This window comes from Vipera berus (assembly GCF_964194415.1).
Source record: "Vipera berus genome assembly, chromosome: 3".
NCBI lineage: Eukaryota > Metazoa > Chordata > Lepidosauria > Squamata > Viperidae > Vipera > Vipera berus.
In genome coordinates this window covers 109,035,886-109,063,482 of record NC_138204.1, presented here as the reverse complement: position 1 = coordinate 109,063,482, position 27,597 = coordinate 109,035,886, and the positions used below count along the sequence as shown (strand labels likewise).

General features: G+C 43.0%; 1 protein-coding gene across 1 annotated transcript; it reads left to right on the top strand.

The window, feature by feature from the left end:
- Positions 1–7,082: 7,082 nt before the first annotated feature.
- On the top strand, positions 7,083–7,763 carry LOC308666631 (uncharacterized protein; the record flags this gene model as incomplete). Its single annotated transcript, XM_081325524.1, has 1 exon — positions 7,083–7,763. One exon carries the CDS (start codon positions 7,083–7,085, stop codon positions 7,761–7,763), a length of 681 nt encoding a protein of 226 aa, XP_081181650.1.
- Positions 7,764–27,597: the final 19,834 nt, after the last annotated feature.

Below are 27,597 nucleotides of genomic sequence, written 5' to 3'. Positions count from 1 at the left end.
TTAAGGTAAAGGAACCCTAACAACAGAAAAAATTATATCACAGTATTAAAACAGAAAAGTGATGGTCTCTCTTATAGGGGAGCAAGTCTTGTTTGTAGAGTTGACACTAAGTAGACATTTGTTGAGGATGCTCCGGTTGGATCCTTGCACTAAAAAAGGGATTGAACACTGAAACCTCTAAGCTCCCCATAGTAGGCAGGTTGAGAGAATGGATTGCTTATCACCCATCCTGGCTGGAAATTTTGAAATTATAGTCCAGCATATCTAGAAATTACCAGACTGGAGAAGCTATTTTATCCAATTTGAACCCTCAAATGTTTGGGAAGGGTAATGCTTCAAAAATGTAGGGTCTAAATAGCTTTCAATACTGGATTTAATTTCTGTACCTTGTTCTGTACCTCAGAGGTCACCAACCTTTGTCAGTTGACAAACCGGAGAAAAAGGGAGGGAGAAGCATTTTACATGCATGCGTGTACACACGCACAGGGCTGCAAACATGCACGTGCCACTAATGGTACGGCAGAGGCCTGTTTTCATGCCCCAAGATGCAGCGGCCCATTTTCACGCCCTGAGGCACAGCAGTGGCCCATTTTTGCTCCCCGTGGTGCAGCATCCTATTTTTGTGCCCCGCGGTGCTAGCGCAAGCGAGGGGGTGTGCACGCACACACACTGGTCAGCCTGTCTCGCGGCCAAGTGGCCAGCAGGACATGGTCAGTGGTGGGATTCAAATATGTAAACAATCAGCTCTCTGTGTGGATGCCACTTCCAGAAGTCCATTCTGGCCTGGGCAACAAAAATTAGCTACTGGTTTTGCCAAAGTGGTGCGAACTGGCTGAATCCCATCACTGGCCACGGCCCACTACCGGGCTGTGGCCCACAGGTTGGGAACCCCTGCTGTACCTGTAAATAGCACCTATGTGAAAAGAAAAAAAAATTTTGGAAAGTTAGCAGATCCACAGCTCCATTCTGAAATCTACGTCTTATGAACTTGTGGGAACAAGAGAGTTCCATAAAACTGTAAATCTTTACATAAAACTATAAGCCTACCAGTACCTTTGGAAAAGGAGAACTACAGCCACAATGATGAAAGACAAACAGGTCAAAAACCTCAGGCTACCTGTATTCAGAAACTTTGTTTATTAAAGTTACTAAGGCCACTTATTCCAACACATTCTGGGCAGCTTATCTGAGATATTTTGAAGCTGACCAGGCTTGCCAAACCAATCTTATTTCATTCATTGATAAAGTGACTAAACTAACTAGACTAGCAAAATGCTATGGGCATAGTATACTTAGATTTCAGTAAGGCATTTGATAAAGTAGTCCACAACCTACTCCTTGGTAAGCTAGAAAATGGTGGAATAGACAACATCACTACCAGATGGATTTGTAGCTGGCTGGCAAACCTTACTCAATGAGTAGTCCTCAATGGCACTACATCCACATGGAGAGAAGTAAGCAGTGGGTTCTGTCTTAGGTCCAGTACTCTTCAATATCTTCATCAATGTCTTAGATGAGGGAATTGAAGGGGAACTCATCAAATTTGCAGATGACACCAAACTGGAAGAAGTAGCCAACACCCCAGAAGACATACTCAGGATACAAAAAGTTGTTGACAAAACTGAACAATGGGCCCTATCCAAACAAAATAAGTTTCAATGTGGAGAAAAGCAAAGTTTTACATTTAGGCAGAAAAAATCAAAGTTACAAGTACAGATTGGGCGAGACCTGGCTTAAAAACAGTAACTGTGAGAGGGACCTTGGAGTCCTAGTGGACGATCACTTGACTATGAGCCAGCATTGTGCAGCCGCCGCCAAAACAGCTAATACAATCCTGGGTTGTATAAACAGTGGCATAGAATCAAAATCACACAAAGTATTAGTACCACGTTATAAAACCCTAGTAAGGCCACACATGAAATACTGCAGCCGATTTTGGTCACCATATCACAAAAAAGATGTTGAGAGTTTGGGGGAAAAATTCAGGGAAGAGCAACTAAACTGATTAAAGGCCTGGAGAGTAAAACATACAAAGAACAGCTGTAGGACTTAGGGTTTGGCTAGTCTAAAATAAAAGAAGAAATAGGGGAGACATGATAGCAGTATTCCAGTATTTGAGGGGCTGCCACAAAGAAGAGGGGATTATGTTATTCACCAAAGCACCAGAGGGCAGGACAAAAAACAATAGTTTGAAACTGATCAAAGAGAGAAGCAACCTGGAATTAAGGAGAAACTTCCTGACAGTGAGGACAATTAACCAGTGGAACAGCTTGCCCCCAGAAATCGTGGGCGCTCCATCACTGGAGATTTTTAAGAAGAGGCTAGACATTCACCTGTCTGAGATGGTATAGGTTCTCCTGCTTGAGCAGGGGGCTGGACTAGAAGACCTCCAAGATCTCTTCCAGATTCTATTCTATTCTATTCTATTCTATTCTATTCTATTCTATTCTATTCTATTCTATTCTATTCTATTCTATTCTATTCACGGTTACTAATCAGAGTAAAAAGTTGTACTTCTTTGTCTTTAAGGTAGTTACTTATAAAGGGCAGTCCTTTTATTTCAGAAAACTGTCGTTTAGATTTGTTTTCTTGGTTTTGCCTTTAACTTTTCCTTTGTAAAATAAAGGTATACATATACATATACATATACATATACATATACATATACATATACATATACATATACATATACATATACATATACATATACATATACGTATACATATATACAAACACACACACTTGCCCCCCTTTTCAGGCTTATCTTTTTTCCCCCAAGAAAATATGGTCATTTACAGAAAGAATATTAGGGTTCCGTGAGGAAATGTTTTATTTTGCCCTAATTTTCCTCAGCGCCTCTACTTTCTGATATTCACATATATTTGATGGTAGTTGATAATTTTCATCTGGCAGCTAGCGCCTTGCAGACACCTTGCATTCAGTTCTCACCACACAGAAAAGTGATCCACGTGGGAATAAGCTGAGCGCGTTGGCCAAAGCCAGGTGTATCCTATTAGGGCATTAATCAGAAGGGTGGGACTAGCGCTACCGGCCTTTTGCTTCCCAATAAGACTGGCGAGTAAAACGGGCTGATGATGGACTGTTTGCCAAAATCTGACGAACTCGCAGCGAAATATCGGAGAAGTGAGCCAATGACTCTTCTTGAGGACGCAGGGCACGCCCACCTCTCTCCGGGCGCCCTCGCCCAAGGCAGCCGCTGCAATAGCGGGAGTTTTGAGCCGGCTGATAACGCGCGGATCGCTTCGGCACCATTGATAGTCTCGGCGCGCTGCGGTTTAGGTAAAATGGGGAGAAGGGAAGCGAACCGGTGAGTATCAGGACGACGGCGTGGTTTGGTCTGGCTCGCCTCGGCTCGCTGGTTTGGTCTGGGAGGAAAGCCGAGAGTCCACGGCGAAAGCTGAGGTTAGAAAAAGAGCAGAGTTGGGGTGGGTGGGAATTGCCTGCAAGTTGCCTCGATAGGGGCGAAGTCCTGAGAGGGAGACGTGGAATCAGGTGGGGGGGGGAGGTTTCCGATTTTTCTTCCTGTTGGAGAGCTGCACCCGGGTTTGACTTCTCAATTCCTCATGAGCGTTTGAAGTACAGGAACAATCCTATTTTCGTACTCGCGAATTGTGGTTAAAGCCGCTAGAAGGTCCTCCCTCTTCTTATCGTTTCTTTCCTATGTTGGATTAAATAAAAGCAGCTCCTTTCCATGTCTACAACTAGGAACTTTGAAGTTGCCCTGCAAAGTGTGCATTCTTGTGTAGTGGCCTTTCTCAATCATTGCCTTGCAAACTGTATTGGAACTGCTGTTGCCAAATTTCCACACTCCTCGGGTGTGATGTTTAGAGAAGTCACCTTTTTCTTTGAAAACAATTATCCCAGCCAAAAGGGGGAAAAATAGGGATAATCAAAACATGAGCAATCCTATACGCATGTGAAAACTATGAGAATTCCTCTTTTTTAAAAAAAAATCTAAAAACATCATAATAAAGCTGTTCCTGGCATGGATGTACAAGTCATAGAAAATTTTCCATGGTTTTTTTTTTCTTTTAAAAAGTGCTGTATGGTAAACTTTAAAAACTTAAAATGGTAAACTTCTTCACAGCCTGAGTATAGTACACACTATAGTAATTATATTAATGTACAGAAATTAATAAGGTTGAAGAAGGAAACATCCTGGAGATTGTTCCACAAAAGGATGAATGGATTGTATGCAACTATTCTCTCTATGGGGGTGTGGGAACTGACACTTGACTCATATAATGTAAGGCTTATAAAATGTAAGGCCTGTTTTACATAAATTCACACCATGCCCCCCCCCTCAGCTTAATACTACTCAAATTCTACCACTGTTAGGAATAACTGCTGAATCATCAATGATCATTTGAAGCTGCTGCCCGTATTACCTGGGCTAAGTAAAGATTGCTGCAGCAATTAAATGCTTGCATGAAATTGAAGGTAAAGTTGAAAAACAATCTTGATTTAATTGTGAAGCTTATTTCTGGAAGTTTGGGAACTAGTCTTGGAAAGAATGTAATCAAAGGAATTAATAATGAAGATTCATTAATAAGCCCAGCAATCCTATCAAGGAGCACTTCCAGCTTACACTGTATCTGTTTGCACAACAATGCAGTGCTTTAAGGTGAGAATGAGCATGATGAGTTTAAGTTATCTTTTTTTTCCCTCCAGTGTTAAAAGGACACATTTCTACTTCTCTTATTCTGAATTGCTAAGCTAATGGGCATGCTTAAAAGTTGAAACAATTGAGCTTTATCTCTTGCAGCTAATCAGAGAAAGATAATGAATTGCAAAGAGGAATGTATAGAACATGGGGCAAATGGTGGTCTGTGATCCATTCAATTCGGAGTGAAATCTTGCATAGTATTACAGTTGTCCTTTTCTGGGATTTTAGATTATTTAATTTCTTCCAATTTCATGTTAATTCAGAAATGTTCTGAGCCTTGGCTATTATCAATCTCCTGCCTGATGCAGAAAGTGGTCAGTTAAGATCTAATTGCATCTATTGGTATACAAAATAATGTTAGAGAAAGGAAGATTCCAATTGAAGGTTAGGAAAAAAATCTTCTAAAAGTACATTGGCAGTAGAACCAATTAATAATGAAAGCCAGATAAACTTATGTTTTGATTTGGAATCCTGCACTAATGAATGAACTTAATTAACAAAATAGTTTTTCCCCAACTCATTTTATATGTTCACAGTCTGCTTCTGTTTATTTTATATCAGTTCAGGTATAATACACTACAATAGGCACAATGTATCTTGCCATATTTAGACTTTTCCTGGGCTTGGAAATTAAATAGGATTGAACTAGTTAGTACTTGAATGGGAAATTAGCAGGAAATCTTAAACTGATAGGTTAGGAAGTTGAAAAATATACTTGACTTACCTTCTCAACCTTGGTAACTTAAAAATGCATGGATTTCAACTCCCAGAATTCCTGAACCAGCCAGCAGCATTCCTGGCTAAGGAATTCTGGGAGTTAAAGTCCACACATCTTAAAACAGATGAGGTTAACAAACACTGCCCTATAGCATTGCTAGAAAAACTGCACGGATTGGTTCATGAAGTCATTGGCTGTTGAAGGCAACTCATAGGAGACTTTAGTTTTGACTTCACAGAACTTCTAACTAAATTTAGCTTGTCAAAATACCAATTGGTAGTAAGTTATTAGATCTGTTTGTTTTTTTACAGTAGGGTGTAACTTCTTCTTGTCTATAAGTTTGCATGAATTGTAATTCTATTCACTAACACTGCATTTCACATTTGCCTCCTCCAGTGGCTAAAAGTAAAGCAATGCTTACATGTTCACTATTTCTATAGATTTGTGTGTATTATAGTTTTGTGAAATGGGTCATAAGGATTTATAGTACAAATATGCTGCATCTCAAACAACAGTCAAAATTCTTTGGGAAAAAACAAAGCCCTATAAAGCATCAGTGGAAGTATGGATAAATGAGGTACTAGCTAAAGGGTCCTATACTAATAATAAGGTTTTCCAAGCAGAACTGCATTAGCCAGATGTTTCACTTTTGACCAACACAAAGAATGGGACTACTTGGCTCAAAGTACCAAAAATATGCAGCACAGCACCATGGAAACCCCAAGAGACCAACCCCACCCATATAAGTGGTCTTATGGGTTGGTCATTATCTCACAAGATTGTCCTTTTCTAAAACATTGGAAAATGATTCAAGACGCAGATAATAGAACAACATTTGAGAAGGGAAAAGAAGGCGAACACATAATAAGCATTGCAATTAATATAAAGGAACTGTATACAGTACAGAATTATGGATGAGAAAGTTCTTAGCAAGTTAGAGATAACTATACTGCATAAGGTTTTTTAATTTGTAAGCCACCCAGAGTCAATTAGGTGAGATGCATGATATAGAAATTTACTATTTACTATTTGACTATGGAATCTTTATTATAATGCCATCCTTTGATAACTTGAAATTGGAGTTTCTGCTAATGAATCCATTTCTACTATCTTCATAGGGATAACAGTGGCATTGTGAAGATTGCAAATGAAAGCTGTCAAGATCCCATAATGGAGATACAATTAGACTGTGAACTTGAAAGTGATGACTGTAACTCCAGGGGAGATCAGTCAAGTGATTTCAATAGCATTTCTGATTGGGTGAGTCATGAAGCTGGTCCTCAGCTCAAGGTAAAGGAAGACAATCTGACACCTTTCTATCTAAACAGAGGTCCTGATACACTTTCCTGTCCTGTGGATTTCTCTGCTAAACTACTGTGTGGACAACAGGAAATACCTTCAAAAGGATTTCCCAAAACTTCAACTTATTGGCGACAGCAAAATCCATCTACACCTGGGGTGTATGTTCCTGCTAGAATAATTTACAATCCAGCTTCTCAAGATAAAGATCTGGAATATCCTTGTTTTGAAATTTCTAAGGATCTTCATGGACAAAGAGCAGAAGAGGAGAATTTTATTATTCTTGTTGACTCGAATGAGGATGAAAATATATTACCTCAGTTGGGAAAAACTTTGCCTTGCCGTTACCAGAAATATAAATCTTTCCAAGATCTCACCATGCTTCAAGAACATAGGAAGCTACACATGGCTAGGAATTCATATCGCTGTCCCCTTTGTGGCAAGGAGTTTTTTCGTGCAGCTAATTTGCGAATGCACAAATTGACCCATACTAAAGAGAGACCACACAAATGTCCAATATGTAACAAGGGTTTCATTCGTACCGCTGATGTTTGGAGACATCTCCGCAGTTTTCACAAGATAGAGCGCTCCAGTGTTGTTTTGGGAAATGCAAACATGAGGAATCAATGGTGCACAATGAAGAAAAATCAGGATAATAAAGGGAATCCTAAACAGTTGGGATCTGCTGCCAGCAATCTTGGAAAAGAAAGTTCAAAGCCATGTATCTGCCCAGTATGTCACAAAGCTTTCCACAAACCTAACTTGCTTTCCAAACACAAAGTGATACATCGACAAGAAAAGCCATACAAATGCAAAGAATGTGGCATGGCCTTTGTCCAACTGGCTAGATTAAAAAGGCACAATCTGACCCATACTGGAGAGCGTCCATTCTCCTGTGAAAGATGTAACAGCACATTTACACGTTTAGGTTCATTACAGCGTCATCAACGTATCCATACTGGAGAGAAGCCTTATTCTTGTTCTTACTGCTGTGTGTCCTTTACAGACTTGGGAACTCTGAAGAGGCATGAACAGATTCATAAAGTCATCCAAATATAATGTGATGCCTCTGACATTAGACTTTATTTTATGCTATGTAAGTGATCCATTCATATTCCAGTTGTACAACGAATCCCTGCCTCTTCTACATACTGCATGTAATACACCAAGTGAGCACAATCTAATTGCAAGCCATAATTGGCCCATATCCAAAACTTTCTGGAAGCCCCAGAGTTGTTTGAAAAGTTTCCATTAAACTGTATTTGAAATACAATGAGACAAAAATTATTAAATGTATTAGGAATAATCCACCCAAATGTTCCAATAATAGAAGATAATTATGTTAACTACATTAAATAAAAATATATATTTTCCCCCCTAACTACATAAAACTCAAAAGGCTAGTTGTCCTCACTCCAAGAAATGCTCTTTACTTTAATGTAACAGAACAAATATGTATATTATACGTGCACGCACACACATTTTATGACATGGTTACATCATCATACATAGCCTTTTATATCATCTTAGTCTCTTACCTTTTTATGATTGTCAACAAAATGTATTGGTCATTTGAGAGTGCTAGGTCCCAGGAGACAGTGGGGAAACAGGTTTTGCTTGTGGTATCTGTTAAGTCAGAATATATTTGAACATGAAGGTAATCACTTGATGCTTCAGGTATCAGCATATGCTGTTGAAATGATGAGCCTGAAGGCTTCAGAGGACCATGACCTTTAATGAGCAATTTTTGGTAAATGTAAATGAATGAAAAGTTTGCTTACTCTTTTGCTTACTCAGCCCACAGCAGGATGAGGATGAAGTGAGTTTTCAAGGACCTTGAATCTAGATGTCCACAATCCTAGACCAACATCTTACATTAACGAGTCATTCTACTGTTTAATGGAAAGAATAGTAGCATTTCACTTACATCCCATATTCCATGCATGGCAACTGCTGAAATGGAAGCTGATGGGAATCATGCTTCAGAATGATGGAGCAGCCCCATAGTTTAGAGTGGTGAATTATTTAACTTGGCCCACATTCTAAATCTTTTACCAGTTTCTCCGACCATACCAAATCTGGACCTGTTCTCTTCAGATTTGAAATTTATTAAGTGATGGCATTCTGAGCCCTTTTACGCAATTCCTAATCAATATTCTGTTGGGTTGGGAATAAGCTAAATTAAATATATATTTTGATTAGCAAAGAAAGAAACAAGCCAACAACCAATGGCAAACTTTTATGGACAATATTCCACCCAATGGAATATATTCCATCTTTCTACCCCAACATGTGAGAATGCCTTTGGAACAGCCTTATCTCTTAGTGGTCCCATCTGTGAAAGGATTTAGGAGAAAAATTAACCCACTTGGAGGAAGGCAAATTGGAATGATGACTCTATATATAAAATTTCGTTCTCGCTCCTAGGGATGGCCTGTATCTTCCTCAATCTTGGGTTCTCCATCAGAGGTCTGGGAGTTTGAGTGTTCTGCACAGTATCTTAGTTGTTCCTAACACTGCTCTTCTGGACAGAGAGCTCTGCTCTTGTTCCTGGGATCTGTTGGCATCACCCTCCTTGCCCTCATTTGGTTGTTCACTTCAACACTCTGTAATAGATTCTGCTGATAATGGCAACTCCAGAGGCATTAAGTGATTCCTGTTGATTTCATAATATTGTTAATAACATTATTAGGGGGTTTTCTTTTTTTTCTTACAGCCCTGGTATTTCCTAATCTTCCTTAAAAGTACTACCCAGCTTTGACATTGCTTAGGTTTTTTTCAAATCAGACGTTTATTGTCACCAATCATTTATACAGAGGTTAACTGCACCTGTGTCCCCATAACCAACAATTAAGATGATTGGCTTCCAATAGTAACCTGTTTTTCCCCCCACAAAATTATCCATTTGTGGCACTGGGAAATTCATCCCGAACAAGTGTGCGAAGAAGAACATTGGATATAGGTACAGAGTAAAACATGCTCTTAAAAACTCAGGTCCTTTAGCTTCAGGCTTTGTCTTATCCAAGGATTGCTAAATAGTAGGAAGGGGGGGCAGTATACTGTATGTAGTTTATATCAGCTACTTCTGGCTACAAAACCATATCTCCTTCACCTGAGCTAAATATCAGAAACTTAAGCTTAAGTATCTGGTCTAGAGTACAGTAGAGTGAACACAATTGGAAGCAGCAACTTCATTATTAAGTGAAATGGTCATTAAGTGAAATATCAAGTCATGACTGCTTACAGCTTTCCCTCACCTTTCCTTAGCTTTACAAAGGATACAGGAGCAAACATTTCCAAAACTCTACTTAAGAGTAAGCCATGTAAAAGCAAATCTTGTAGTCCTTTCCCCCCCCCCCCACTGCTGCCCTTTGGAACACTCACCCTAGTGCTAAGTTCATTAGCAAGACAATTGATGTTTCCAGTTCCAGACCTTTATCTTTATCTATTTCACTTGCTAATTCTATTATATCAAACTAACAATAATACAGTGCTATTTAACCTCAAAATCAGCAGTAGTAGCAACAGCAACAACAATTTTTAAAAACACCTGGAAAATGTATAACAATTCAAAAAACTGAATATATGTCTGAAAGATGACTTGATTCCCCTTTGTCAGGAAAAAATAACCTGATTCAAATTCAACACACAATCATTCGTGCAAATCAGGTGTTTTGGTAGTCTTTGAATTTACAGCCATTTGTTAGTAGCTATTCAAAGTTACAATATCGCTGAAAATGACTTACAACCAGTTCCTGCACTTATGACCATTGCAGGATTCCCCATGGTCACATGAGCACAATTCAGGCACTTAGCAACTGGAATGTATTTATGATGGTTGTAGCCTCCCTGATGATCATGTGATCACCATTCACGACCTTCCCAGCCAGCTTCTGACAAGCAAAGTTAATGGGAGAAGTCAGATATGCTTAACAACCACAATTCACTTAACTGATGCAAAAAAAAACCAACAACCCCAAAAATGATGTGCTTAACAACTGTAGCTGAAAAGATCATAAAATTGGGCATGACTCATTAGCCACCTTGCTTAACAATGGAAAATCATGTCTCAATTGTAGTTATAAGGTAAGGACTGCCTGTATATTTCTTCTATTGTCTGATACATCAGCCAATCCCTGTTCTGAAATATCCACAGCTCTTGATGTCTTCATAGATTCTACCTGGTCTGGATGTGGCAAAGAACAATATTTTAATACATAGAAATGATCTAGAGTCATATTAAGAATTCTGTTGCTTTCAGTCCAAAAGATAGAAATCAGACAAATTCAAAGTATATGAGTGTATAATATATTCCAGTTCCTAAATTCATCATCACATTATTACTGATCATTCTCTGAAGTATCCTGTATAAGGGTGGCAACATTTTTCTTACAGTAACCTCATTTTAAAATAATAAGAAACTTATTCCACATTATTTAAATCACCTTCCATTGGTTTACTAGGACAATATATTCCAGCTCATTATTTTGAGGTTGCATAAATCATATCAGTTTTGGCAGCTTTCTTCAACTTCCTGTAAAAAATGTTTACTGGCTTAAGATCTGTCAAAAATTGCTCCTTAACTTCCTAAGCACTTTGAAATTTCAGAAGCAGAAATAGCATCTGGGCTAAATTGAGTGACTTGAGAAACTCTCAACAAGTATTCTGAGATAAATCAAGCACATATTGAAGTCAATTCCTGAACTAGACAGCAGATGGTGACTTTGTCCTTCCAATGATCAGAAATACTAATGAAGGAAAAGAAAGCCTGCTGATATAAAAATATGCATAGAAATCAGATGCAATTTGTAACTACATGATTCAAAAAGAACTCTTCACCCTGGGTAAAGGAAAGAGGCACACATTTTGACGTGAATCAAGGGTTAGGGATCTATCTATCTATCTATCTATCTATCTATCTATCTATCTATCTATCTATCTCTATCTATCTATCTATCTATCTATCTCTATCTATATCTATCTATATCTACAGTACTGTATATCTATATATCTATATCTATCTATCCATATCTACTGTATATCTATCTATATATCTATATCTAATCTATCTAATTTATATATATCATATCTATATCTATGTATCTATCTCTATATATAGGGATGCGGTGGCTCAGTGGGTTAGGACGCTGAGCTTGTCAATCAAAAGGTCGGCAGTTTGGCAGGTCAAATCCCGAGTGCTGCGTAACAGAGTGAGCGCCTGTTACTCGTCCCAGTTTCTGCCAACCTAGCAGTTCGAAAGCACGTAAAAATGCAAGTAGAAAAATAGGGACCACTACAGTGGAAAGATAACAGCATTCCGTGCGCCTTTGGCGTCTAGTCATGCTGGTCACATGACCACAGAGACGTCCTCGGACAAGCGCTGGCTCTTCGGCTTTGAAACGGAGATGAGCACCGGCCCCTAGAGTCGGAAACGACTAGCACGCATGTGCGGGGGAAATTTTACCTTTACATACTGTATATATGTATTTTTCCAGAAATTTTTCCAGAAAATCAAGTATTTCTCACAGAAAAGTATTGCAGGAACACATGTTTTGCTATACACAGGTTTATTCCCTTTTGTTTGACATTATGCCCAATTTGCTTTTTTTCCTCCCTTTTTTGTTGTGTTCCAATACACACAAAGGGAATAAACCTATGTATAGCAAAACATGTGTTCCTGCAATACTTTTCTGTGAGAAATACTTGATTTTCTGGAATATATATATATATATATATATATATATATATATATATATATATATATATATATATATATATATATATATATAATCTATCTTCTGATTAAGGTTCCCTACAGGTAAAAGCATTTCCATCCAAGCACCTTGGCAATATGCACTGTCAGCAAAGAGGATTCTACCTGGTTTACAGAAGACCTGCTATTCCATAAGCTGCAGGACAAAGTTTAAGATTCTTTGAGATGCATTCCACAATGCCCTCAGATTAATTCAGCATTCTCCTTTTCAGAATTAACTAGAAAGAATAATTCAGATATACCTATAATGGACCAACTCTCTGATTTCCCTACTTCTTAGGATAAATATATTGATTGTCTATTTGTGGGGTTGGTTATTACCCATTAAAGAGCTGGAAAAGATACTGTCAAGTCCTTTCTTATGTTGAAGTAATTGCCTTGGGGCCAAGATTGTGGGAGATAATGTTCCAGGATGCAAGACCCCATTCAGACCCTCTGATTACTAATATTGGCAGGGAAAGCTATTTCCTAGGAATTTTTTTTTTCCAGCTTTTGGGTCTTAATTAGTTTACAGGGATTGATGGAAATTGGCCCCTTGGTTTGGGAGAGGGAGAAGGAAAAAATACTGGCTATAAGCCAGTAGATGCCTTTTATGTAATTTCTTGATTTGTTCTTTGTGAAGTCAGCATTTTGGAATAAGCAATCAGATTGGTAAACAACTCTGAAAAGATCAGGGTCCATAATTACAGCAAGTTAGCACTAATTTCTTGCTCATTATATAGTCTGAGGATGGATATTGAATGCTCTCAGTAGCAGCCAAGGCTGGCCTTTAAGAAAAAAAAACTAAAATCTGATGAATCTAGCTTAAATTTAAAAAGCCATTACAATTTTGCAATATGTGTATTAACTTTCCACCCTTTCCTCCTTTGCAAAATGCTTTCAAGCTGATAAAAATGTTTGTGAAAATGCTTCCATCACATAAGCACTAGACCTCCCTCCCATGCAACTGGTGCCTCCAGATTTATTGGAATTTTAACACTCAGATTTTGCAATGGCTGGGAATTCTAAACATTGTAATTTTAACATATCTGTATGACACCATGTGGAAGAAAGCAGCATTAGAAACATACTGCTGGGTCTTCTAGCATGCATTTTCTTCAAGCATTTCTTGAATCTAAATATTTTGGAGTACTGAGCACTGTGATACAGTAGGACTATCTGTCTTGCACTATCCTTTCTAGATGTGAAGGCAAAGTATTTTCTTTTAAGAAAGAAAAGGGAAATGTGTACTTCACTCACTAATTCACTGAATTCTAGTTCTAGTTCAATAGTTCCCAAACTATTTGCCACAAGCATTTCCTTGTGAAAAAATGCATGGAAAAAACATTGAAAGAAAAATTAATACTTCGAGATTTCTGTGAATCCAAAATAATAACTTACAGAGTGCCTCTCCCTTCTTTTGGCCCATATGAAGAGTCATTGTAGTGAGCAACAACAAATTTAAATAACAGTAAATTGCAAAAGGCAGCTTTACTTAGAACAGCTTACAATCTGCACCATCCGACAACATCTGCCTACCCCAGGTTCTTGGGAAGAATTCAATAGGTGGATAAAAATGCCAACCAGTCTAAACATCTGGCTGACTGTGTGACCAACCATAATAATAACAATTGTTGAACAGTATGGATAATAGTTTTTCATGCCTCTGTTTGAGCTGTGTTTGAATAATTTACTTGCTTCCCATGGAGAGATGCAACAGAAATACTAATTTTCAAAGGTTGCTTGTTATGTTTGTTTCTGTATGAATCACTGCTTTGGATTACTGCCAGAAATATTTTCTGCATTAGAAACAAAAAAGTTAACTTTATTTTTTAATTAATTTTATTTTTGCAAGTTAGTCATGAAAAGGGCAAGGAACTATGGAGGCCACTGGCCATCTACCTTACCCCTGGTCTCTCATATCTTACATAGCTCCTCACTGTGGTGTCTTAGATTTCAGGAGGTATTGCCTAATCAGCAATATAATATATATTTCCATATTTCAGATTTCCTTTGTCAGCAATGAAGATGATTGTAACTATTAGAATGATAAGACTTCTTGTAAAAAAAAAGATAAGGAAATTCTTAGAAACTGTATTTTGCCTCCAATGCCATAAGATGCATTTTTTATGCTTTTGTAAAATCAACACAAATATTCCTTATAATTTTGTCCCTCTCACCTTTTAGACTCTTAGGGGAAAGGAACAGTTTTGAATTCCTTTTCTATTCTTCCATACATACCTACACTCCATTCATTGAGAGGGATAGAGAGATACAGCTAAATTTCTAAGCTTCCAGAATCTTGGCAGCATCTGCATGAGATATGCAGACAAAAAGGCCAGCTGCTCATTTATGAGATCCAAGCTCTGCAATTGATATGCTGAGGAAATAGAAGCATTTGTGTATCACTTTCTATTTATGCCACTGAACCATTCCAATTTTACCAAAAATCAATTCTTTTGCCATAGGGGCAGTCTGTTGTAGGAAAAGCTCTGAATTTTGGATTCTTCATCTGGAATGCCTTTGTCCCATCGTGTCCAAAGAAGATTATATGCCTGTAACTACCGTAGATACAAAAAGCTTACATTTGATATTATGCTTTTAGAACAGCACACCTTTATAGAAGAGATAAGGATCAACTTGCATGCTGCATTCAGACTGCAACTGAGGGGTTGTTGTTTTGGTGTTTGTTTGTTTTTCTTTTGCATTTTTGAATACTGTAGTTCCCTATTTGGAAAAAGTTGCCTACATGTGGAAATGTAGCATAGAAGAAAATGTGGTGGTTGATTAACCAATAAAAAAGACAAAGAGAGAAATCTACAATAATTTTTTCTTGGTGACAGAGAAACTCTCCCTACTTGTATAACTATTCTTAAAGGTAAAATAAAGTAAAGGTTCCCCCGCACATGCGTGCTAGTTGTTTTCGAATTGCTAGGTTGGCAGAAGCTGGGACGAGTAACAGGTGCTCACTCTGTTACGCAGCACTTGGGATTTGACCTGCCAAACTGCCGACCATCTGATCAACAAGCTCAGCATCCTAACCCACTGAGCCACCGCGTCCCTTTTTAACTATTCTTATGGTACTGTTTATTTTGCAATTACTCAGAACATTTTACATATCTCACCTTCACACTCTGTAATGAATGTAGACAGTTATTTAGGTTCAATATACACAAGAGCACCCTACTTCTTTTCCCTTTTTTTCTTATCAATAGATTTGGAAGGGCCATTTAAAATGTGGCTTGAATGGCTAAATGTTGTTTGTGGTAATATCTGCCTGAAGACTTCTAGATACTGTGAAAACCTGTACAGAATTGTGCTATTTGACTGATACACTAATATCAGCTATTTATGGTTTCCCCCCTCAAAATATTTAGTTTAGCTGACATTGAGGAGCAGAATCTATGGCTTTTTAAAAAGAACTGAAGTAGTACCGAGAACTAACCAGTATCTGCCAGTGAGGAATTGCACAGTGGCCATGGTACATGGAGTAATTTAAGCGATATGTCAGAAAGCATTGTGGTGACGATGTCATTGTATGAACTGATGAAATATGTTCCCATTTTCTCTGATTTCACAAGGTCCTTCTGGAAGGTCTGCCAGTCAGCTGCAGAGTTGGCTGTACCTTCTGTTCACATTCCCAGGGAAAATAAACACAAAAGAGAAATCTTTCTTTTACTCTTGAGTACAAGGACCACCCTGGGATCTGGGCAAGGCTTTAGAATAAAAGATCCTTTTCAATAAAATATGGGGCTTAAATGTGGGAACTCTGACTGAATTAAATGTCTTCTGTAAAATCAGTCTTTCTCAGTGTTGGCCCTTGAAAATCTATTAATAGAGAAGACATTTGAAGAGCAAGTTGTTGGAAATAATTATTGGAAATAGCATGAAAGTTTAGATCTGGACCTGAAGACCTCCAAGGTCCCTTCCAACTTTGATATTCTAGTCTGTTCTAAGGCTGAGAAAGCATTTATACTAGTGATATGATCTGAAGTCAAACATTCATCTTAGAAATGAATTTCCTGGCGGTTTTACTGATCTTAAAATAATTGTTCCTAGGGGTGAATTTCCAGGTATTTGATGTGTCACCTTCCATCCAAGGTGGACAGAGGCAAAGCAGATTAACTGTTATTTGGGAGAAGGATTTCTGTTAACTAAAGCTTTTCTTCCTTCAGCCTGATAAGCTAAACCCCTGAAATTCTCTTCAGAAAGGTTCAGGTGCTCCTATAAAAGGTAAGGAAGAAGTGACATCTCTAAAGAGGCAAGGAACAACAGGGAGGACAGAACAGTGGTGGGTGAGAGGAAAAGTACAAAAAACAGAAAGAAATATGGAGACAAGTAGAGTTCTGCTGTTCATTTAGGAGTTATGATTTAGATAAATTCATGCATGAGATGGTAGGTAGGTCTGAAGCCATCTAGAGGGGTCTCATGGTCAATAGTATCAAAAGCTGCCAAGAGGTCTACAAGCACTAAGAGGGGCACACTATCTCTATGCAGGTCCCAACAACAGTTGCCCACAAGAGTGACCTATGGTATCTATATTTCATGGCCAGAGTAGGCTAGAGAGTGGATGATAATTAAGAAGAATAACAGGATCCGTGGGTGGCCTCTCAAGGAGGTTAGGGGCACCATATCCACTTTTAAGTTTGTCTTTATACATCAGGAGGATGATTCAAGAGGAAAAGGTAGAACTAGAGCAGGGGAATGGATTTGAGCTGCATGGGAAGAGAAATTGCTCAAAGTGGAGATGGCAAATAGCAGAAGCACTTAAATAAGGACTGGATTGATAGCCACTACTCAGAGTTTCCACATTGTAGATCAAGAATACAGTATCAGAGTGGACTAATAGCTTCCGAGGTGCCTTCCAGTACTATACCATAATTCTGTGCTTGGTTCCAGGTTTAGTATTATTAAAAAGATCCTGTGAAATGAATGGAACTTCAATTACAATAGATAGTTATCTTCTGCTTACAGCAAGCATGCACTAAACCACCTCTAGTTCTGGTAATCTAATTGCTATCACACAAAGGGGAGCACTATTTGTTATGTATGAGAGATGCCAGGCTGGAGGTGACACCAGATAGCAGGTGGCATAGGTCAGCTGGCCTGATTGGTCAACCTGTCTGGTGGGAAAGGTACAATGCCAGGTTGGGTGTTACCTGGCCAGTGGGGAAAATAGAGCAACTGGGTTGGCTGATTTTCAAGGGCTTCAGTAGCATAAATGGGGGAACCGGGGGTTGGGCTGCACTTTTTCCATCATGTAATCAATAAACAACATCATATATGATGCTGACTCGTCATTGTGTCCACGCAGCCGCACTCGATTTAACAGTGGCGACGAAGGTGGGATCCCGTGAAGCGCATTAAGACAGGACTCGGAAAAAGCCGGCTAGCGTTGCTGCAAAGAAGCCGAGAGACAGCTGCGCACCACGGGAAATTCAAAAAGCTGTCAACTAAGGCGGAAGAATGTTGAAGCTCGGCATCGTGAGGGAGTTCGATGTCCGACACCCGGAGGAATGGGAAGACCATGTGGGCCAAGTCGAGGGCTACTTGTTAGTAAATAGCATAAATGAGGACCACAAGAAAGCAGCAGCATTATTAGCCCTCAGCGGACCGGCGGTTAATAAGATAGGTGTGGGACTGTGCCACCCAGCAGCGGTTGCCTCAGTTTCTTACGCCGAACCAAATAAAAGACTGAGACAACATTTTATGCCTAGACAATCCAAGCAATACTGGAGAAGAAAATTTGAGCATCGGAACCAGTTACCGGGCGAGTCCCTGACAGACTTTGTAGCAGCAGTACGAGAAGCTGCATGCCGATGCAAGTTTGTGGACCTAAATGAGAGGATCTGGGACAGAGTGGACTTAGGGTTAAGGGACGAACGGTTACAAAATAAAGTGATTGCGAAGCCCACAGGAGACCTTCAAGAAGTCCTGGACGATTTAATGACCCACGAGACCACCGATCTACGCGACTTCCCCCGTCATAGCAATGGTGCGAGCGGTTCCATTCACCAAGAAAGTCTTGTGGATGGCGGAGTGGGAGACTTCCAGTTTGAAACAGAGATAGATGAAATAACCCAAAGATTCAAGAGGACTCCAATCCGAAACGACCGCCACGACACCGGAGGAAGGCAAAGGAAACCAACAATAACCAGAGCACTGAAGGACACTAACAACTGTCGCCAAGATGCCAAGCAAAAATGTGGCAGTTGTGGGGGAAACCACTCGAGAGCATCGTGCAGATTCTGAAATGCAAAGTGTCGTGCCTGCGGCAAGATGGGCCACATTCAGACCATCTGCAGAAGCCAGGTCCGGGACAGCCTCCACAACTTAGAAGCGTGGGCACCAGGTACCAAATTTTTTCCATGTTGCGGCACCGAGTCCCTTCGGCACCAGGCACTAACCACTAACCGGGGAAATGGGGTGGTAGCCACGGGCCGCTATACAATCAATCAAATGCTAGGCCCAAAAATTAGAATTGAAGTCCTCTTGCAGGGAATTCCCTGCAAGATGGAGATCGATTCGGGGGCTTCTGTCTCAATAATTTCATAGGAGACATTGTCCTCAATTTCGGAAAAGAGCAGCTGCCGAATTCACCTCACCCCCACCCCCATCCAGTTAACAGATTTCCAACGGGCCCCGATTAAATTGAAAGGCAAGGCCACTATAGAGGTATGTTTTAAGGGGTGTAAGGGTCCGTTGGAACTACTGGTAACTTAGGGCAGGAGAGCTAGTTTGGTAGGCCTTAACTGGTTCGGGGCATTAGGGATCTGGTTAGGGGGAATCAACTCAATCCAACCCAGGAGTCTAGAATCTGTCTGCAAAAAATTTGCAGGCGTGTTCGATGGGACATTGGGCAAATACAAGGCCCCCCCCATTAAATTTAATTTAAACCCCGGGGTTCTCCCTATAAGAATTAAGGCCAGGAGAGTTCCATTCACTCTCAAACACAAGATTGAGAGCGAACTGGAAAAGTTAGTAGGCCAGGGAGTGTTAGAAGCGGTGGAAGGAGGGCCCTGGGAAACCCCCATCATCACCCCCCTCAAACCCAACGGGGAAATTAGAATTTGTGTGGATTATAAAGCCACCCTAAATAGGGCTTTAAATCTGCATGCTTACCCAGTTCCGACAGTGAAGCATGTCCTCTCCACTATCCAGTCGGGCGCCATCTTTGCTAAATTAGATTTAGCGCAGGTGTATCAGCAGTTAACTGTAAGCAAGGAAACTGTGGATGCACAAACCATTGTAACCCACAAGGGGGTGTTCAGGGTGAACAGATTGCAGTTTGGCATCTCTGCAGCACCTGGGATCTTCCAAGAAGTGATGGAGAGAACTTTAAAAGGTATTCCTGGTTTTTGTCCTTATTTTGATGATGTGCTAATTGCTGGAGAGGATGAGAGAATATTGGCTAAGAGGCTAGAAGCTGTACTATATAGATTTAGAGCAGCTGGCCTCAAGCTAAAGAGGGAGAAATGCTCCATAGGAGTAACATCCACGGAGTTCTTGGGCTATAGGATTGATGCTCAGGGCATTCATCCTACTGAATCCAAAATTAAAGCAATTAAATTGGCTCCAGCTCCAAAAAATAAGGCAGAGTTACAGGCTTTTTTGGGGTTAATTAATTTTTATCACACATTCCTGCCACATAAGGCTGCTATAGCTGAACCTTTGCACAGGTTACTAGACAAAAAACACCTTGGGTTTGGAATAAGGTTCATAATAATAGTTTTGAGAACCTCAAACAGTTACTGTCAAGTAGCTCCACAGTAACGCATTTCATTGAAAACAAGCCCACTTGCATAGCTTGTGATGCATCACCATATGGGGTGGGCGCTGTAATAAGCCATCTGGAGGCAAATGGGGAACAGAAACCCATCGCATACTACTCCAGAACCTTGTCCAGGGCAGAGAGGAATTACGTCCAAATTGATAAAGAAGCATTGGCAATAGTCGCAGGTGTTAAAAAATTCCATGATTATTTGTTTGGAAGGGAGTTTACTATTTTCACAGACCACAAACCTTTGCTGGGACTATTTACAGCAGACAAACAAACACCTCAATTCATGTCCCCAAGGATGCTAAGATGGTCAATATTCCCCTCTGCATATACGTACAAAATAGTTTACAGACCTGGAAAGGAGATGGGGCATGCAGACGCTTTAAGCAAATTGCCCTTACCAGAAACTGACCCTGATCCTGCGCCAGCAGGTCAAGTCTTAGCCATACAAGAACTCCCTGAATGCCCTCTCATGGCGAGAGACATTGCAGCCAGCACAGCAAAAGACGCAGTGCTCAGTAGAGTGGCATTGTGGGTTCAATTTGGCTGGCAAGAGAAAAACCCTGGGGCCCAGTTTCAGGCTTATTTTGTGAGGAGGAGTGAAATGTCCTCCCACAAAGTTTGTCTGTTATGGGGCAACAGAGTGATAGTGCCAGACAGGCTCAGAAGCAGAGTCTTAAAAGACCTGCATCAGGATCACCCCAGAATTGTGCGCATGAAAGCCCTGGCAAGGAGCTACTTGTGGTGGCCGGGCTTGGACAAAGCCATTGAGGAACAAGTAGCGGGATGCTACCAATGTCAGAGATCCAGACCTGAGCAAGCACATGCTCCTGTGCACAGGTGGGAAACCACGCACAACCCGTGGTCTAGGGTACATATAGATTACACTGGACATTTAAAAGGGCAACTTTTCTTAGTGGTTGTGGATAGCTATTCTAGGTGGTTAGAGGTGGTGCCTGTGAAAAGTATGACATCTGCTAAGACCATACAGGTGCTGAGGGGGCTCTTTGCCACGCATGGGTTACCTGATGTGATTGCATCTGATAATGGGCCTCAATTCACATCTACCGAATTCCAGGATTTCATCAAGGCCAACTCGATTTAGACACACAACGGCTGCACCCTTCCACCCATCCAGTAATGGCTTGGCAGAGAGAATGGTAAGATCAACGAAAGACGCACTGTGATGAATTATTGATGGTGATTGGCATCAGAGACTGGCTCAATTCTTATTGGCTCAACACACAACACCATGTACAGCTACGGGTAAGAGCCCAGCCGAGCTGCGCTGGGGTAGAAGACTGTTAACCAGGTTGGACAGACTGCACCCAGATAGGGTGGCCACAGAGGTGGAACAACCCAACACAGTCAGAAACTTTTCTGTGGGGGATTTAGTGTGGGTCAGAAGCTATGGGGTGGGAGAGAAGTGGTTGCAAGGAGTGGTGGTTGACAAAATTGGGCCCTTGTCATACGTTGTTGAGAGGGAAGGGGGCCGGCAGGTCAGAAGGCATATTGACCAACTCAGGAAGAGGGCTCCGGAGAACCAGCAACAACAACAACAAGAAGCCTACACTCAGCAGCCAAATGGGCCATCTACAGAACCACAAGAGGGTCTATCGGATGGAGTACAACCACCACTACCTGCAGCATCTCATCAAGTAGCAAACCCAACTCCATCTCAATTAAGGCCAGCAATGTCAACTGAAACAGACAGTAGAACAGTACCAGCGGAAAGGCCACTGCAGGAAATTTCAACAGATCAGCCATTGGTAGGGGGAGTAACTCCTGGAAGTGAGTCAGCGGCCGGAAAACAGCCAGGAAGGTACCCGGCCAGGACTCCCAAGAGCCCGGCATACCTCAAGGACTTTGTGAGGCCTTAAAGGGGTACGGGTGGTAGGTAGATATAGGAATTCAAAATAGTAGTCGTTCTCATTGGAGAAGGGGTGTTATGTATGAGAGATGCCAGGCTGGAGTTGACACAAGCGGTTGGCGAATTACCCCCACACACAGAGACTGTACCCACTGAGCGGAACCGGCAGATGGCTCCGATTTCCAGCCCAACTGAAACTTTTCCTCCAATGGACTTTGGCTTGGGTCTACTGGAACAGACCAGCCAAAAAGACTCAGGGTGACCTGAAGCATACGGGTCTCAGAACACTGGTCTACCCAGCCTGGCAGGTGAGCTGGTAGGCCAGGAACCTCCAGTGGTTCTGAGACATTCAGAGCAGTCGAGAAGGCCACCAAAGTATTTGCATGACTATGTTCAATACTTGAGATTGTGAACCATCTAGGGGGAAGGGGTCTTATGTATTGGTGTAAAATGGAAACCGTTATTGTTAGTTAACTACTGTGTCTGTTTAAACTCCAGACTGCTTGTCTCCAGAGTTGTTACTTGTGTTTTGAGCAGGAAAGACTGTTTTAATCCCATTGGCCGCTGCCTAGCAGTGGTCCATATAAATAGCTTAGCGGCAGTTCGCGCTGCTTCTGTGTTAACCTAATAAATGTGTTGTTGTTTTCACCATTCGCCTCATCAATGTCTCACCAATCCCGAAACTTAACACCCAGGATTATCCATGATGGTCAGGATGGCTGAGTAGCTGGGAGTTGCATTTTCAGCAGTATCTGGAGTATCTATTTTATTCACTTTTGCTAAAAGCAAAAGAGCAACTGAGATTTTTGAAAGAAATAATACAAATGATTTTTTGAAAGACTAGTGCACGGGTCAGCAACCCGCAGCTCCGGAGCCTCATGCAGCTCTTTAAGCCATCTCATGTGGCTCCCAGTCCTCCTCCGCCATGTGCAGTTCTGAAAAAAAAGTGGGACTAAAAAAGTTCAATCAATCAATTCAAACTGCTCACACAAAAAAAACCCTCCCAAAGTTTGAATTGATTGGTTGAACTTCTTTGGTTTGTGGGACTGCCCACAAGCCATTTGTGGGACTGCCCACAAACCTCTTTGCTTCTTCGGACTGCAAAGGATGGCAGCGGAGGAAGTGGAGGAAGAGACAGGAGGACTGGAAAGGTGCCCCAGGCCTGCCTCTTCCCTGCCCGGCAGGTCTCCCCTTGCCCTGCTCTGCCACCACCTCTGCTAGCCTGGGGGGGGTCCCACCGGGGGTCTCAGAAGCTTCCCCTGTCAGCCCCTGCCCTTTGGCCTTCCCCTTCTCTCAGCTGGCTTGCCCAAATGAAGAGGAGCCAGGCAGCCGAGAAGGGGGCGGCGGAGGCTTGCAGAGCTGCTGCCTTTGGCTTGTCTTCGTTCAGGGGGGTGGCAGAGGCTTGCAGAGCTGCTGTCTTCGGCTGCTTTTCTTTCAGGCAATCCAGCCTCCACCACCTCGTTCTCTCAGCTGCCTGGCCCGAACAAAGGGGGTGGTGGAGGCTTGCAGAGCTGCTGCTTCATTCGGGCCAGGCAGCTGAGAGAATCAGCGGAGGCTTCAGAGCTGCTGCCTTTGGCTGCTTTTCTTTCGGGCCATCCTGCCTCCACTGCCCCATTGGGATGCAGAGGCAGGCGGATCCCTATATGGCGGTGGGGATGCTTCCGGGTCCTTGCACAAACGGCGATGGGGCAGGCAGTACTCGGCAAGGGGGTGTGGGCAATGCTGCAGGCAGCAGAAGAAGGATGTGCGAGCTGTGAAGAATAACTCTTCACACTCCAATTCTTCCCAGAGAGGGACTTTCATTACTTCAGAGATGTTGTTTTTATTCGGAAATTAAATTTCACATATGTTCGGCAATGTTCATGCCAAAGCTGGACACGTGTGCGCGGTACCATAATTGAAGCCATGCGAGGAGCCGAGCTTAGCAAAAGCACCTCCAATGCCTTTTCCTCCACCCAAGAAGCAAAATAAAGGGTGCCCAGGGTGCGCGCTTATGCTCAGTTGTATGTTTGGAACCCACTATTTGCAGTTACAGTGTCCCTGGGCGGGCTCTTTATTGCTCGGCCCACCTGTTTTGCAGTAACCTACCCTTTCCTTCCCCACCCACTACTACCCTTCTCCCCCTGCATTCGGTTTGCCTTGAGGCCGCTGCTGGGCAATGCTGTTTGTGCACTACTGAAAGGTGGTGATCCTGGGAAACCACTCTGTTCAGCCAGAGGAAAGTGGAGGGGGCTGTCCGCAGGAGGCACCATGTGGCAAGAGGTGCCGGGCAGCTGCTCTGCTGTGAGCAGTGCCTCAAGAGCTGGGTGTGGGTGGGAGTTGGAAGTTCGGCAGGGAAAAAGGGAGCGCTGTGGAAAAGGGAGCCAGGCGGGCTGGGCATGTGCCAAAGCAATGGCCGGGAGGATAGCAGCGAAAAGGGGACTGAGGGGTGACGGGTTTGCGCCATTCCTGAGCTGACCAAGTCTGGAGGGCAACTCACGAGGCATCTGGGAGCTGGCAGGTGTTGCCTGGCAGAGAGGCGGGGGCGGCAGGAGTTTGCAGTTGAGGGAGGGGAGGCAGTCGAGCGCCAGAACACCAAGGAGATTCCCACCTTGGTTGCCCCGTTTGCTGGGCAGTGGCAGGGTGTGAAAGAGCAAGTGGTTGCGCATGTGAAGTCACAGAAGATGCTAAGCCGGAGGCAACCCTCGGATTGAGCTGCAGAGAACTGGACAGAGGGGGAGGGCCAGTGCATGTCTCGCCTTAGGCTCCACTCTTCAATGAAGTCTGTTGTTCTGTGCATGTGCGCATGCGCGCGTGCATTTATTTATTTATTTATTTATTTATTTATTTATTTATTTATTTATTTATTTATTTATTTATTTATTTATTTTATTTATATACCACCCTTCTCCCGAAGGACTCAGGGTGGTGTACAGGGCAATGCAATAAAATACAATGTACAAAAATTAAAAATATTAAATACTACAGCCCTATTCAATAAAATTAATACAAAACTATAAAATACCCCTAAACCCATCAGACCAGGCCGGCTTGTTCAAATAAATGTGTTTTTAGGTCCCGTTGGAAGGAGCGAAGGTCGGGAGCCATCCGGAGCTCAACCGGAAGACGGTTCCAAAGGTCTGGCGCGCCCACAGAGAATGCCCTCCCCCTGGTGGCCGCCAGTCGACACTCTTTGACCAACGGCACCCTAAGGAGGCCCTCTGTGGGAGCGCACTGGACGAAGGGAAGTTGATGCCGGCAGCAGGTGCTCCCATAGGTAACCCAGACCCATGCCATTTAGGGCTTTATAGGTCATAACCAGCACCTTGAATCTTACCCGGAGGGCAACCAGAAGCCAATGCAGCTCGCGGAGTACAGGTGTTACATGGGAGTATCGGGAAGCCCCCACCACCACTCGTGCGGCTGCATTCTGCACCAGCTGGAGCCTCCGAGTAGTCCTCAAGGGCAGCCCCATGTAGAGAGCATTGCAGTAGTCCAAACGGGAGGTCACAAGTGCATGAGTGACTGTGCGCAAGGCATCCCGGTCTAGATAGGGCCGCAACTGGTGCACCAGGCGAACCTGGGCGAAGGCCCCCCTAGTCACAGCTCCTATATGATCTTCCAAGGAGAGCTGTGAATCTAGGAGGACACCCAAGTTGCAAGCCCTATCTACGGGGGGTAATATCTCACCCCCCATAGTTAACAATGGAATATTCTGAATTTCCCGAGACGCCGGCACACACAGCCACTCAGTCTTGTCAGGGTTGAGCCGAAGCCTGTTCCTCCCCATCCAGACCTGGACCGCCTCCAGGCAATGGGACATCACATCGAGGGCATCACTGGGGTGGTTTGGGGTAGAAATAAAAAGCTGGGTATCATCAGCATATTGATGATACCCAACCCCAAAACCACGAATGATCTCACCCAGCAGCTTCATATAGATGTTGAACAGGAGAGGTGAGAGGACCGACCCCTGAGGAACTCCACAAACGAGAGGCCTCGAGGCCGACCTCTGCCCTCCTGCCAACACCGACTGCGAACGTCCCAGGAGGTAGGAGGAGAACCACCGTAAGACGGTGCCTCCCACTCCCAACCCCTGAAGACGCCGTAGTAAGATACCATGGTCGATGGTATCAAAAGCCGCTGAGAGGTCTAATAGGACTAGGACAGAGGAGGAACCCCTGTCCAGAGCCCGCCAAAGATCATTCACCAGCGCGACCAATGCCATCTCTGTGCTGTACCCGGGCCTGAAGCCTGATTGGTACGGGTCTAGATAATCAGCTTCCTCCAGGAACAGAGGGAGCTGCTGCGCCACCACACTCTCAACAACCTTCACAAGAAAGCGAAGGTTGGAGACCAGACGAAAGTTGTTTAAAACAGCTGGGTCCAGGACAGGCTTCTTGAGGAGGGGTCTCACCACCGCCTCCTTCAAGGTGGCAGGAAAACTACCCTCATTCAAAGAAGCAGTTATCACTGCCTGGAGCCAGCCTCGTGTCTTCTCCCGAGCTGAATAAACCAGCCAGGAGGGGCACGGGTCCAATAAACACGTGGTGGAGCTCAGTCTCCCCATAATCCTGTCCACCTCTTCCAGAGTCACAGGATTGAACTCCTCCCAGATGACATCGACAAGACCACCCATGTTCTCACCGTCAGACTCTGCCCAGTCGGAGTCCAAACCGGTCCGGATCCAAGCGATTTTGTCCAACAGATGCTGGCTAAACTCCTCGGCATGACCCTGCAAGGGTTCCTCCCTCACCTCCTGATTTAGGAGGGAGCGAGTCACCCTAAACAGGGCGGCTGGGCGATTATCTGCGGACGTGATGAGGGCAGCAAAGTAGTTTAACCTCGCTGTCCTCATCGCCGCGAGATAAGACCTAGTAAAGGACCTTAGTCGCAATCGGTCAGATTCAGACTGGCTGGACCTCCAACAGCTCTCTAGGCCCCGTCTCCGACGCTTCATCTCCCAGAGCTCTGTGGAAAACCATGGAGCCCACTGGGATCTGCACCGGGTCAGGGGCCGCATGGGTACAACTTGGTTGAGTGCCTCAGTGGCTGCCTTTTCCCAGGCTTCCACTAGGGCTTTGGCCGAGCTGTGAACTAAGGCGGCAAGTGGGGACCCAAGGGCCGCCTGGAACCGCTCAGGGTCCATTAGGCGCCTGGGGCAGAACCATCTAGTTGGTTCAACAGCCCCACGACGGGGATTGGCAAAACGGAAGACCAGCCGCAGGAGATGATGATCGGTCCATGACAGGGGCGTAACAATTGGGGAGCCCCCACCCAGATCATCTAACCACCGGCCAGATAGAAAAATCAAATCGAGGGTGTGACCCCCCCCATGAGTTGGGCCCTGAATTACTTGCGTCAGGTCCATGGCCGTCATGGAAGCCATGAACTCCCGAGCTAACTCAGATGATCCCCCCCCAGGGATGGCAGATTGAAGTCACCCAAAATTATGAATCTGGGGAACTCAATCACCAACCCCGAGAGGATGTCGAGAAGCTCCCACTTTTTT